General features: G+C 44.0%; 1 protein-coding gene across 4 annotated transcripts in view; it reads right to left on the reverse strand.

Moving 5' to 3' along the window:
* The window catches only part of CPS1 (carbamoyl-phosphate synthase 1), a 108829-nt gene that overhangs the window by 29628 nt on the left and 63711 nt on the right, over positions 1 to 15490 (reverse strand). For all 4 annotated transcript variants that reach the window (XR_011141798.1, XM_068947913.1, XM_009688669.2 and 1 more), the window contains 4 exons: positions 9502 to 9643; positions 7572 to 7637; positions 6921 to 6984; positions 3190 to 3371 (listed from right to left, as the gene is read on the reverse strand). Coding sequence is in view for 3 of the 4 variants with exons in the window: in XM_068947913.1 (XP_068804014.1) it covers positions 3190 to 3371; positions 6921 to 6984; positions 7572 to 7637; positions 9502 to 9643 (454 nt within the window). In the remaining variant the exon portion in view is untranslated. The remainder of the gene's footprint in view (positions 1 to 3189; positions 3372 to 6920; positions 6985 to 7571; positions 7638 to 9501; positions 9644 to 15490) is intronic.

A 15490-nucleotide genomic window follows, 5' to 3' on the forward strand; every position in this document is an offset into this window, starting at 1 on the left:
GATCAAAATATTGGGACTCCAAACCCAAGGAGATAGAGGGGATGACTTACTCAAACAGAGAGCAAAGAGACAGATACTCATTTTTACTCAGAAAGAGCCATAAATTGAGACTCAGCTTTCAGCCTGAATTCCTGTAACTCTGCTGTATTTCCCAAAGAACACACTCGCCTGAAGACCAGCGCTGCCCCGCTAGGAGCAGGACTGCACCCCTCAGCAGTGAGGGCAGACAGATATGGACTCTACTGCATAACACGTTGTCATCCACCATATTTTAACTGTAAAGAAAATGAATAATATCTTTGCCAGTATATCTTTTTTAAATATACACTGTACATAATCCAGTGAAAGAAGCCTCAAGAGAATTATTTTCCACTTTATTCTAAAAATTGCTTTTTATTACTACCTTGCTTTTATGCCATTAGTAACAGAGTTGGTTTTTCTTTTTCCCCGAGTTTGAAAACAAATTAGATCATTAAAATTGTATCTAAGAGCTTCCTTTAGCTTTATGAATTGTTTCAGAAACTGAAAAAGGATCTGAAGAGACCCTCAAGCAGATAGATTTTTTTTTTTTTTTGCTTTTTTTTCCCCAGAGGAGATGTTCCCTTTTTATTTTTATATCTGAGGGAAGGAATTCTACTTTTTCCTCTCTCTCTCTCTTTTTTTTTTTTTTTTAATTGTCGTCCCCCCAGACTGCCACCTAACTTTGCACATTCACAGTAAACTAAACTTCCCTCCAAAGCATGGCTGTTTCGCAGAGCTATGAACATCGACTGGAGAGGAAGAGGTAAAAGGGACACGAGGGAGAGGAAAAGGAGGGACAGCTGAGTATGTCCCCTGGACCATGCCACGCTGTGAGCAACACTAGTGGGCAGGTTCCAGTCCCCGCAGTCTTGCTGGCCAACTTACTCCTTAATATTGCCTAATTTGTCTGATCAGAAAACTGGGGCAAGCCAGTGCACCTGTTCAGCTAAGTTTAATAGTAGCCTGTGGTTTGATGCTTATCCTAACAACGCTTAGGGATTTGATGTACAAACTAGCCCTGCTGAGGGCAAAGGGCTTTGTCCATTTTTTGCCCATGGTTTTACCTACGCTTTGTCACTGCCCCAGCACTTTTCAAAGGATTTGCCCCGCTGACACTGTTCATTGCACCTTGAAAGTCCAACAAGCAGAAAAATTTAAAAGACTGGGCTGAAATCATGGCACTATTTGTGTTTTATGTTAAGCTAGGAGAGGAGGTGTTTGCAGGATCAGTGAGAGATTCCTGAATCAGAAGCTCGGTTTTTAACTTGGTTGTTTCCTTAGGGACTGACTTCCAACTGCATTTTCTTGAGGAAGGATTCTGTTAACAGCACGTTAGCATCTGGCTCACTCATTTTTAAAAAACAACATACAGCAAATGATACTTTTTGGACCACACTCTGCTGGAGATCTGGAGTCTGTCCCCAGGGCTGCCAGTGACCTTTTGCACGACTTTATGCAGTACCCCCACTCCTCAGAGACTCAGTTTCCCCACTTGCAAATTCAGCATAATGACACCTTTTCCTGCTGTCGCTGCCTAAGAGAAGTGTTCCAAAGCAGCTGAGCATTCATTCTTCTTCTTCAGATCTACTGGAGAGCACAACCCTAACTTTGGCTGTGCTGACTCAGATCCTCATGGATTTAACATCGCCAGAGCAAGTGTCAAATTGGTGGCTTTCATACCCAAGCCAGGGTACCAGAATCTTCTGCAAACTCCCTGCATCTCCCTTCTCCCTGTTTTTCACTCCCACCACCAGGCTAAAAGCATGCCCAGAAGCATTATCACGGTTCAGCTAATGAGCATAGCTGGCTGAGCCGGAGTAATTGCCAGAGTGTCCTTCCCCTTCAGCTCCGGGTACTGGAGAAGACTACTATTAGACCTTGAGGTCTGCAACGCCTCCCAGCCACAAGGCCAGAACATGGACTGTGAAACATGACCTCCAAGCACTGCTGTCACAAGCAACATAATCCACACGTCAATATGTATGCGTTATTCGTTTCACGTATTTTTCTTACCCAAACTTGCTAATTACTAGCACTATGTCTTTCAAATGAGTAGTTGCTCCCTCATCACCTATCTCTACCTTCTCTTTGATCCTGCAGTAATTAGATGCTGTGTTTCATCAGTGTTATTTCTCTGACAAACTGTCACACCAATTTCCTCCGTGCCCCAAGTTCAGAAGTTCAGTTTTGTTTAAGTAAACAAGAGTTCAACGTTACAGAGCTGAACCTCATGGAAAATCCTAAAGCATTTGAAAATCGGCCTTTAAGACTTCTGCAAGGTGCTAGTCTTTTGGCCTGTCCTAAATTTATGATTTCCAGTAAGCACCTGTTTTCATGAAAATCTAAAGATGATGCAAGAAAAGATGAAAAAAATAGGAAAGTATGAAAATGTAATCTGAAGATGGTTGCAAGACAGTATTCTGCAAAAGGTTTTCCTGTAAATATCTCCGAAAATCTCAGCCACAGCATCCAAGATGAGTGTGTTACCAGACCGAATTCAACATTTTCTATACCAGGACAAACTGCTTCCATCATAAATCCTTCCTCTACTAAGTCTGCCTGGGACTCCTCTCCATGTCTTAGTATCGGAAACTCTGAGCTCTTGAAAACCCCTGACAGATACATGCGATACCTGGATCCGGAAGTGGAACACCTTATGGTTCGACGGTGATTCCAGTGGCCCATTCCTGGCCTGCCTGTCTGCATGCTGGACAACACGCACTATATCCCTGCTGTATTGTAAGGCCCAAGACTGCAAGCACTTAAGCGCAAGTTAGTGTTACATGCATAAGTTGTTCTACTTGCTTCAGGGGAGTACTTGTGCTTAAAGTCAAGGGTATGCTCAAGTGCTGAAGCTCGGCATTGCAAGGGCAGAACAATTTGTGCGATAAATGACTGTGCAGCAAATTAAATCTGCTTGTAAATATTGCACAATATGGCATCTTGCAAAATAATTTAATATTTATTTGGCATTCATTATTGAGCAGTCTGCTAGGAACATCAGCGATGTGTAAAATGCAACATTGGGATCCAAACCAAACAGCTTTAGCTAGCAAGATCTCCCCCCCCTGCACCCCCAGATGCTCTGCCAAAGCAAGCTGGTGACGTGAATTTTGAAAAGTTTGGTCTGCTTCATGGCTTTTTGTTGCTGCTACTGCTTTTCTTTACCTCGTGTTGGTAGATGTCCAGGATCCTTTCCAATGACAGCTCTTCAAAGTACAGTCTGTCACACTCATCAAAATCCGTGCTCACCGTCTCCGGGTTGCAATTCACCACAACTGTCTTGTTGCCAAGCTGACGCAGCGTGCGGATACTGGAGACAGCACACCAGTCAAACTCCACACTGCTGCCTGCCAGGGGACAGAAAAGCAGAAGAGAGGAAGGATGGGAGGAAGAAAACAAACAAATGTTCTTAGCATTCAAGCTTTAAAAAGTGGTTGGGGTGGGGGGAAGCATTGGCTCCTGTCAGTTCAGAACAAGAAATCTAGTTGCCCTCCCATAGAAACTAAGCACCCACAAGCGTGAACTTCCAAGCACAACACGTATGTTGGCCTGGCTGCTCAGGAACGACAGGCCTCTAACATGGCTATCATCCCGCATGCATAAACCCTTGTCTCGGCTCTTGCTGCCCATCCAGCCTACTAACTGCCCACTAACCAAGGCACTTTGAGATGAAACAAGAGGCAGAAACTTAGAGGCAGCAGAACGAGCGTGCATGATTAGGAGACAGCACTGTTCAGTCCAGGAAACACAAAGCCTTTCCACAGACATGGTTTTAAAAAAAGACAACAGAAGTGCTTTTTACCTTCCAGAAAGCAGAGTGTGGCTAACCAAATAACATAAACTACAGGACAGTGGGTGTGACTTTCCCAAGGGCTGACTCTAGGTGAGGCAAATCAATAGAGGAACACTTTCAGAGCCACTTTGTGACCCTTTTACTGTGCTTTAAAGGCCACGGTGGCTCTGGCAGCACTCTGGGGCAGGCACATACCGCAGCCCTCAACCCTGAGGAAGCACTGTGGCCACATCTAAAGGGAAGAGCCACAGAGGGAGTCACTCAGTACTCTAAGAGGTCTCTAGTCTAGACAGCTGGGGAATTAGGACCTGGGAGCATGCTGCTGGCCACAGACAGCGTTGTAATCCAGACCATTAGGCTAATGGTCAGTGTCCTATGAATTCTACACTCAAACATCTAAGAGGGCTACCCTAAACAGAGAACGATGCGCATTTAAAGAACATCATTAAATGGTTATTCTTACAAAACCTTGGCCTCATCGTGATTTATTCATAGTCATTACATGATAGCATGATAGTTAACTCCTGTTACCAGTATTTTTTATATATAAACCTGTGACAAGAGAGGGTGGAAATTCAGACCATGCTGAACTGCTGTCTGAACAACAGCTAGCAATGAACAGAGGGCTGTCACAGGTCACTTACCGACAGGCACACAGTTTACTTCCCTATGCCTGCAAACAGGCATCTCATCACATACCTAGGCCTCAGCTGAAACCCCACAGAAAAGAGGAAAACCATGTTTGAAACGTAATGGTTCCCAGAAGAGTCAACAGATGCTCATTCACCTTTTTTAATTTCACTTTCATTATTCAGGTATTCTTATACATATATGTATACATATATATACACGTGTGTGTGTATATATATATACACATGTATATGAAACGTCAAATTTGGGACAGGGAGGTCATCCAGAGTCCCCATTTGACTGCTTGGAATGCTACCCAGCAAAACAGCAAAACACATATAAGTGTGTTCCAGCTACATCCAGTAACGGTTGTGCCCAAACAGCAGGAAAGGGGAAGAGAGCAAATAATTAGTAATACTGGTAATGACTGTTGTAATACAACCAGACACCGCTCCTGCGAAGATAATTATACATCAATATAGATATGTTTTTGAACTCACTTTCAGGCTTCGGTCGTGTTAGATTTGTGTGCATACCATGCAACGTACAGAGCACTCTGCTTGTCCACACACACGGTGGCATTGTTTATGTATACACCTTTGCCTTTCAGGACTGACTTTCACACAAGCAAAACCTGACCAGGGTGTCCCTCTCCCAGCACAGGATATAGCCTCACGACAGGAGTGAAGAGCAAGCACTGCCTTGAATATTGGTCCAACAGCCCCAAGGCCCAGAGGTTGCACTCTGCAGTTCAGGTACTCGGGGAGCCAGAGATCAAAGCGCTCTCTGAAGTTCAAAAGTCTGTAGCTGTACAAATTCACATTATGTTTCTACTTGCCATCTTAGTTACCAAGAAAGAACAGGAAAATAAATAAACAAACAGTTCAATTTGGGTAATCTTCTTTCTATACACAAACTACAGCATGACCTAGAAAAGGACCTTACATTTCCTCCAAAAAAGTTTATTGCTGTGCAAAAATGCCAATATTATCAACATTTGCCTGTAATATATTTTCAAACATTTTTGAACAAAATTCATAATTATCATTTTTTAGTCTAAAACTCAGTTTCCACAAAGGAAAGAAGAAGTTTGGTTAAAAATGGCAACTTCACTTTTTTTAGCTTCCATCCAAATCATTTACTTGTTTCTGACCTGACCCTGTTTTGTAAATGTAAATCCACAGGGAATACTAAGTAGATCCCATGGAACTGAGATTACAATTCTGAAAGCATAGGCAAAAAGCAAGCTACATACTTGCTTTCCAAGAATAACAAAAGAAAAGAAAAAAATCAACTGGGCTATTGTACCTGGAAAACATCTTTTAGCGGTACTAGTAACTGTTTTCTCTATTAGCAGGCTTTATTTAGCTACAACCTTCTCCAAAGGTTGTCATGATCTAATCAAAATTACAGAACAGACAAGACCAAGATCAGACCTATATGTTTAAATTATATTACCAGCAGTTTCAAGTGAACAGTGCAAAATGTTTTCACCTGCATTCAATCAAATTATTAAATATCATTGCCATCCTTTTCATTTTCAGTTTTTGCAACTATCCTACAGAGCACATTGACTAGCAGAAGCGTTCACAGAAAACAGCATAATCTTGGAGCGTTCCTCCCGTTTTCACTCATCTCAATATTCATGTTGGAAATGGAGTTCAAAAAAAAACATGTCCTACAATCAGCAGCAGAAGTGTATCACGTGACCTGTCTGTCCAAGCAAAATGAACGAATGCAGTTTAAATTTCAGCTGTCAAAAACTATCACCACTGCTTGTGAGACGCAGAGCAAAAATATTTCTGAATAACAAAATTTTTTTCTTAATAATTGCAAACTATTTGGGAAGGATTCATTAAAAAAAAAAAAAAAGCAAAAGTAATCATACAAAGGATTCAGCACAATCTGTCTACCCAGGCCTCGCAACCATGACGAAACTGTTACACTGCATAATCGTTGAAGTGGGTTGAAATAGCAGCAAATGGAGAATTGTTTATACCAAAGTAGCAGAAGATATCCAAATATCATCGTAAACATATATGCTTACAGTAATAGAAGAGATAGCATATAACAACATAGTCAGGAGCTGGCAGTAAATGCATTAGATTGAAGAGAGCTGTGTCAGCAACAAACTTCCATAACAAGGTACCAGATTCTAAAGGCCTTAATACTTGCAAAAAGTAAGATTAAAAAAAAAAAAAAAAAAAAAAAAAGCAAAACTGTGGAAATCACAGTTAGGTGATGTGCTCTCCAGTTTCAAGTGAAAAGTAATAAAGAGTCCCCTGTCTTTCCAGGCTGTGAAATGAAGTCCCCAAGGAAATGCAAAAGAAACCTTGTGCTAGGAATTGGTGTCCTACGCACTGTGTTCCGGAGGGTTTTGGCACTGTATGAGAAGAGGAACAAAGAAACCACGAGAATATCCAAGAAGGCTCGAGGGTGCAAGGAGGACAGAGGAGTTTTAAGAAAGATTTACCTATGTGATATGGTCCACAGCCCAACACCATCACTCCACAGTCATCAAATTTTACATCATGTTCCTGAGAAGGGAGGGAGATAAGTCATTAGGATCTGTACTGCAGCACCTAACTCCATGCTTCCGAGAACAAACAATTTCTGGTGTTCAGCCCACATCCAGCAGTCCGATCCTTCAGGGCTTGAGTCTGATCTCATTTACTGCTGTGTAAATCAGGTGCAACTCCACTGGAATTAATGGTGCTGTACCTGAATGAGAAGAGACACAGCACCACTTATTTGACTCATCTAGTCAAGCAGCCTGAGGAGCTGTGCATTTCCTAAAAAAAAAAAAAAAAAAAAAAAAAAAAAAAACGCTAGGAAGGGATGATGCATGAGTCAGGGGGCTGCACTCTCAGCATCTGATTCGTACACAGAAGATATAAACGCAGTTGATATAGCACAGATCACAACGCTACAAGACCTGTTAACACTAAATGCACTGGATCAGTATCTGGGCAAGTAAAAGTCACAGGCCTGCTGAAAGGGGATTACGCATAACACTATGCAAAACCGCTACAGAGATATCTGCAAGGTCTCCAGAACTAACACGACACAGGGGGAAGAAATCAAAATAGACAGCAACGAGACTGGTGTTTTCACATGCACCTACCTGCCCGTTGTATGTGAGGTAGAGATAATTAGTTACCGCAGCGTATTCTGCTGCCAGCGTGTCAATCTGTAAGGAGGAAGGAGAGAAGGGATTGTGACCTGGCAAATACAAGATTTTTCTTGCACACAGTTTGTTCTTTCCACCCTCATCCCCTCCATTTCTGTCTTATGTTTTTCCATCATGTCTTTCCTCAACAGAGGAGGTGACCTGAACTGTGATATACTGGCAAAGTGGCAAAAGGACAGTCTCTTTCATTGTCTGGCCTTCCCCCCAGGCCCTCCAGTTCAGTCAGGAGACTTTACCTTCTCTTTCTAAGCTGCGGTTTCAGCTCCACACCCATTTGATAAAACATCTCCACAGCTCACGGTCTTTCTCCATCCACCCCTTCTTCCCTCTGCCCTCCTCATTCTCTAGTTACTTTGACAGCATTAATTACGCAGACCTTCATCCTCCAGGTCTCCTGGATTCCTTAGCTGCACTGCTTGGGTTCTTCTCTTGACCCCATCTTAATCCCTCACAGAATAAAAACGCATAGGCAATTATCACTTAGTGATTGCCTTGAGTAGTAGCAGAGGAAGTGCTCTGTATTTATGTTATAAGAAATCTCTTGCTTTGATAATTAAATGGTACACAAAGCAAGAGTGATTTACAAGCACACCTTACATGTACTTTTCAACAACTTTTCTCATGTAATTAGTCACCAGAGAGCCCAGAAGAATAATTTCCCTACCAGGCTGTTCACAAACTACATGTGTCAACTACTTACTACACACTATACATGGTAACTAGTCCATCTGGGTCACTAGCTACTGCTGAAGCTCCCTGAACGAAGAGCTGAAACATTTCTACGCAGAATACCAAACGGGCAACAATATTAAAGCAGTCCTGCCATGAACTTTTACATCCTACAACTCAAGAACCTTTCCACTCTCCAAGTATTTTCACAAATCACTGGTTGTCCAAACCCTTGTGAGTAATGAAGAACGTGACCTTATGTCATTAGCACTATGTAAGCGTCTGCTGCTCATTACTGTTGCTATTACTGCGACTTGTACTTCATGGCTCAAAAAGAAACATATGCTTTGGTGCAACAAATGCAGGCATAAGTAGAATGACCTTATTAAGGAAACCTTGGCACATAAATCATTTCAGCACTGCAATGCCACATGCATTTGAAAAAACGTAGTACAAAACCAGCCACATTGCTATAGCCAGGTGAGGACATGGAAGGAAAACAGCAGCTGGGGAACAGAAGGAGATTTGGCATCTGGAATTGGGCCTGAGGATACAGATGGGGTCTTTCAGAAACATTCAGTAGTTTGGAGGGTTTTTTTTTTTTTCTCCCCTTTAAGGACAAAAAACAGCTGGTGGCACTTTTAACATCAACATCCCTTAAACTGCAGTAACAGAACACCCAGCAAAGCACTTGTGACACTGCCTGGAATACAAGATAAGCTCGTAATGCTTGGTGCTAGCACAACGAATAGCAAATGCACCCATAACAATAGGACATTTCCAATAAAGTACTACCCTGTAAAAAGTTACTACTAAGGGAAAAGACATCTTATGCTTTTTATGCTCACAGCATGGTGGGCTAGCATCAGTCTTCTCAGCCTCCTTCTGAAGCCAGACAGCTGTTTCCACCTCAGCCACACGCAAAATGAACAAGAATATTTCAAGTCCCTCGTCAGGGATCTTCAATAGGTTCATGTCATTGCATTGAGGCCTGCAGCAAAGAATTAACAGCTAGAGGGATGAAATTTTGCCTCCTCTAAAGTCAACATCAAAATTCCTATTGATGTTAACGCAGCCAGGGTTTCCACTTCATTTACCTCTACTTTTTCTAACAGCACAGAGATCTCCTGTTTCTTGCACCCTTAGAAGCCCTCATGCCATCATCAGCAGCAAACAGTAATGTTTCTCACAGTACCTGCTTCACCCAAGGCACTATGTTCTTCCTCAGTCTCAGCTGACGGCTCTGGGCTTCAGTCAGCCCCAGGCATTTCCCAATCTGCCTGTCCGAGAAGCCGATCTGCTTGGCTCTCCTCAGTGTCTCTTCTGGAACAGCTTCACTGGGATTAAATACAGAAAACTCTACATGAGGCTTTATAGTACAAGTCTTAAGACATGTGAGTGCTTGTGTCTTGCAAACAGGCACGTAAAGGGAAGAAGGTGGCCCAGCTAAGCCATCGACATCCAGTACAAGAGAGACCTTTCACGTACGTCCTATACAAATATCCATCAGGTAAAGCCTACAGGCACACTTCTTCTGCTGGGATGTGCAACATTATTTTTTCAATTACATTTCTGAGACACGAAAGAGCGACTCACGGTGGGGCCCCTCGTTTCCCAGGCAGCATTTTCCATCAGGCTAGTTCAAGCTCACCATACCCACAGCACCCATACGGTCAACGATACGGCCTCCCCAGAGGACTCGGGGTGGTTACTCTCTTGGGATTCAGTGTCTCCACATCCGCATGCTCAAAATTTAACTGAATATCTCCCTTGCTTTTCTCCTCCCATTCTCAATTTTAAAACATAGGCCTCACTAGACTGGGCTGGATCAATGGCACACGTACTGGCACCTCCTGGCTCTCACACGCTCCCCACAAAGGCATGAAAATCCTGGTGTTCTGGGATGACCCATTCAGGGGCATAACTGCCCCCCGACACTGCCGAGCTAGGGGCTGACTTGCCTCAAAGCACTACCATTTGTCTCAAACAAGCTCTTGTTCCTGTCACTGCGGAGGTTCCGTCTCTCTCCAGAAATGGCCAGTCTTTTGAAAAAGTATTTGGCTTCAGGAGATAAGTAGTGCAAATGACCTCCAGAGGCTCACGTGCGCAGGTAGGCATTTCCTTCTGTCAGTCTCAACTGTATATTTTTTTTTCCACATCATTTGTGCTTCTTCTTCCATTATGAAAAGGAAGAGAGAGAGAAGTAGACAGGGTAGACCTGGGGCACACCTTTTGTCAGCTCATATTTATTTGCAATCAGGGCCTCTCAGCACTTCCACATGTTCTAATTTTCCTTCTGTTTTCGCTTTTTAGGAGTGCTAGTTTTTTTAATTCAAGTCTGCTGCTTTCCCCAGCTCTCTCTGAGGCTCAACGGATTCTTGCCCATTTTGCTTGTGATTTTTTCATCTTCTCCATCCCTACTTTATTTCCTCCATCATATACTTTTTTCTCTCCCACACCAACTTTCTTTCATTTTTTGGACTCCACATATAGCCCTGATAGTTTCTGTCTGTCTCTGTTTCTAAGCTACCTTTTCTAAGCTTAGCTTTTGCAAAAACATTAAAAGGCCTATGTATTTTTATCAGCACTTCTGCTTTTCATCTTCATTGCCAAGAGCATCGCTGCCTGCCCAATAAATCAATATTTTATGAGCAAGCAAGCTCTGAATCAGGAGAAAGGAAATGATTAACAAACAAGCTATTTTCCTAAATCAGAGCTCTTGAATTATGTCCTTTGCTTGATGGCATTTTTAAATAAATAGCATTATGTTATTTGAGTGTGAGGAGAGGGCTAAGGCTGCTTTATTGGAACGTGTCGGGAAGCTGAAGCATGAAAGAGTCATTGGATTGGATTTTCCACTCTGGCTTGGGCACGGAGCAGCTCCACTGCCCTCCGTGAAGTCAGGCCAGCGTGAGACAGGTGAGGGTCACAGAAACGGCAAACAGCTATTCCGAGGGCAGAACTGGGGACCAGAAACTTCTGGGTCCAAATCCCAGCATAGGTGGGTTTCCCTCCATGACTTCCCCAATGCCACATCTCTCTCCTGCAATACGAGAATAGGATGCTCTGCCTGTCCACAAGAGAGGAGCAGACAGCTCGTGAACATCTGCAAAGAGGAGACGCTCACTGAAACCACTGCACTCTGAGCTATGTCCTGTCTGCCAGTCATGGGGTAACCAAACCAGTCTCTTCCTGTCCTCAGGGGACTCCAGGCAGGAGTACCACTTTCAGCCTGGATCTCCTACACAACCTCCCACCACCCCATTTTTATTACTCCAACAGATCCTGCTCTTTGCTAGTGCCGCAAGGAAACAGTCCTGCCTGATCCAGCAGCTTTAAGCTTCCACATTTTGGATGTGGTCATAGGTGCAGAAAGACTTCCCAAAATAAGATCCGCTTTGCAGCATCCCAGTAGTTACATTAAAGCCTTTGGTTTCCATGCACTAACTCTTGCACTGCAAAACTCCTCTGCTCCTCCAGAGAGAGCCCTTTCTACTTTCTGATTTCAGCTCTGGGGCAGGACTTCCTGCGTGAACTGTGAATGCCAGAACAGAAGGCAGGTATGAGTGTTTTACTGGGCAAGCAAAACCTGCAGATAATCTAGCAAAACAGATGTTGGCCATCGCCAGTGATTAGAAAGGACACAGTCACATTGCATTTCTCCCAGATTCTGCGTTGCTTAAGTACAAGTGAGCAGACCCGACGAACCCAAGAAAGCGAGTCTGTTCCAGTGCATGTTTGCTCACTCTCTCGCCCTCGCCCCAGTCTCAGAAACACGCACAGCTAGCTGTCATTTGATTACTGACAGAGAAAGAATATTGCCTTCATTTGTGGCTTGCTTCAATTCAGTTTCTTGTATCCCACTATAACAACATCATTCATCGTCATTTCCAGTCCCCAGCCGCACCCACCCAGCAGGGCAGGTGGACAAGAACCAGCGATAATTTTGTGACATGATTCATTTGCCTTGGGCTAGCAGCTTAGATCGGGTTAGGACATTTATTAATCCACACAAAAAGGTAACCCATTTTGCACAGGACAAGCATCGTGCAAGAACTGAGTACCTGAAGGGGAAATGAAATAGTACGTTCTTCCTCTGCTGCTCCCAACGCATGGTAAGCGACGTGGCTTTCAATGTGGCTGCTAAGAAAGATGTGGGGGGAATCTCTATTCAGGCAGCATTTAGAGAGGTGGAGTTTTCTCATTTCTCACTGGCACGCAGGCAACTTAATAAGGAGGGAAGGCACCCAGAGCACCACGGCGCAGGAGAGGTTAGAACTGACAGCCCAGCTCTGTGGACGCAAAGACGAGTTTTGCCATTTTGCATCATCAGAGAAAATCAACACAAGTCAAACACCCGCCGTTGCTGCCTGCCAACTACCAGAGTTCAGGATCTGCCACAAGATGACAAGTAAAAAAGCCTTGGAGGCAGCGCCCAGGAATTTGGAAGCACAGGCAGAAGGGGGGCACGCAGTGTAAACCAGTGCAATTGCTCCTGTTGTCTTTAGAGGAACTGGACTAAAGAGCTGCAAATCCAAACCCTCAGGACTGCTGTGAAACTCAGCTGCTTCCCCAGGTGCACTGGACAGACATCTTTATAACTGGATAATCTCCATTTTACCAATAATGATAATTTTTGGCATATACATCCCAGCTTCTACCTTAAGAATATAAAGAAACATGCAAAAAATGTTGGTAGGGTGAAATCCATATAAAAGAGAGTGAAACGGAGACACACTGAGGTTAAAAGGTAACAATTTTTAAGATTCAGCATTAACTAATTCTGGTCCCTCTGCCTTTGCTCAAAGCTGGCCCTTTAGATTCGCTGTGGACACTAAAGGCAGCAAGAGCAGGATCATGCTGATCGCTTTGAACGTTTGAGTGCAAACGACCCTTCCAAGACTTCACCAGCAATCAAGCGCTACCAAGAGAAGAAAAACCCCTCAATTCGGGCTGTTCCCAAACACGTGACCCAGTCCTACATCACCGCCTTCCCACTTTCCCCTAGGGCATCACTTACTCTCCCTGGATGGAGCAAAATATCTTCCAAAGATCGAACTAACAGGTTTGTAATCAGCTCAGAAACAAAGGAAGATTAAGTGGCCACGATTCCAGACTCCCCTAAAGCACCGCTTCCCAACATTCACCTCTGCAAAACGACAGCCAAAAGTTTTAGAGCTTCAAAACCAGACAAGCAGACTTTTTCACCCTGCCATAATCATTTAATGGCTGTTCACTCCCCCAGAAAGCTACATTCCCTGCACGTTTTGCAGTTGATAAACCATACAAGCCTCTCCTGAACCTCACTTGTGCCCTCCTCGTGGCTTCCAGTGTCAATTTGTTGTTGCTTTTTGTTTAAAAATCCTACCCTGTCATCTCTGGAACTCCATCCACTCACGCTCCTTCTTCAGTAACACACGATAAAAGGAAATGGAATAAATTCCCCTTAATGAGGAAATTTTCACCTGGCACAGACGACCTGGGGAAATCTATTAAATGACTGGAAGAACGCTGGCAGCTTTGCAATTATCAGGAGAGCCTGCTCACTTCAGTACAGCCCTCTCTTCCACTCGACTGACTTTCATCTGATCCACCAGTTTAGCAGTAATATTAAATAAACGTGCCGGCAGAAAGCCCCAGCTCTACATGCAAAGCAGCACTCTTTCTTGGCTCCCAAATCAGGCCCTGCTTTTTGTTAGGTATGTTGTCAAGTTTGTACCCACCCTTGGTATTACTTAGGCGCGTGTTAACGGGCTTTAATCACGTGGATCAGAAATATTTGGTGAATTGGGCCAAAAAGCCTGACCTGGAAGCGTTCAAGACGCATCTGTTATTCTGGATAACGTGCACCCTCTAAGCCCACAGGTCCACCCCCGCAGGACGTCTCAGGAGTATCTCAGCAACTGTTCACGTGGCCTGGCAACACATGCAGGATTTGGGAAGGTGAGCCATTGCTAGATCGATCCACCAGCAGGGACCCTGAACTCAGCTCCTCCTAAATATGGAGGGGATTGTTTTAAGCCCAAGTTACAGTTTGACCACTGCCAGCAAAGCGGACAGAAGCAAGCAGTGCTGGAGCCAAAAATCCTAACGTCTCCTGAGAGCTCTCCCCTTCTCAGAAGGGTCACAGGCCGGGAGCATTTCACAAGCCTGCTTGATTTTAGGCTGGATTATGCGCAAAGGCATATTCTGCCTCTTTTCCTCACTGACCCCTCTCTACTTCAAGGCTTCCACTGGCTTCCTTGATTGCTCCCGACATTTCACAAGATTTAGAACATGCTACAATTAAAATAATGAGATCATTGTATAAATTCTCTCCCTGCATCTCTTCTCAAGGAGGCAGATTGTTATCATTTTTCCCCTCCTGAGGAACTCATGAGATGACTGACAAAGAACCGTCTAAGGAGCATTTAGGGAAGCAGGAGCAACTGTAAACCAACACATCTTCCTCACTGAACAGCTACCGCTCCAGCGCTCTGCGTTTTTAACGATCAGGTGCACGGGCCAATAAACTGTATCGCAGAGACCTTAAGTAACACGAACCTCACATTACTTCCTAAAATCTAAATGACTCGCACCTAGAATTAAGCAATGCGCTGAAGCAGCAGCTGAAGCCAAAACAGAGCCAGGAAATGGGTCATAGGTGCTATTTTTGGTCCTGACAAAGGATCGTTGGAGGTCTCTGCAGGAATACCACGATACGGACATCCAGGATGCAGACCTCCAGCAGCAGAGGCTCCCCAACGGCTTGTAAGGGCACGCCTGGATACCATGGGTATCCAGGACAAAAAAAAAAAGCACAGATACTTTGAAGAAAAATATATAGATACTTTGAAGAAAAACATAGCTGTGGAATTAACACCAGTGCCTCTCTAAGACGGACAAAGTATCTTAAGTCTGACCCACGCAAAGCACAAACAGCAGCTCTGCTATGTAACTGCTTACATTATATTCTCCTTTCAGGTACTGAATTCCTAATTTGTTTCTGAGTCTTCCCTGCCCTCGAGTTCACTCAGAAGATGCACGTAATCTTCCCAGGCTGTTAAAAGTGAGCACAACAAATGTGTCAGCGAGAGCTCCTCCAACAGCGTAAATCAGCAGAGCCTTATTTAGCGTCGTAGGAGCTACCCTGCTTTATAATCCACACAAGATCTGACCTATGCTTTCTGACCTGCCCCAAAAGC

This window comes from Struthio camelus, chromosome 6 (genome assembly GCF_040807025.1).
Source record: "Struthio camelus isolate bStrCam1 chromosome 6, bStrCam1.hap1, whole genome shotgun sequence".
In the NCBI taxonomy this organism is placed as follows: Eukaryota; Metazoa; Chordata; class Aves; order Struthioniformes; family Struthionidae; genus Struthio; species Struthio camelus.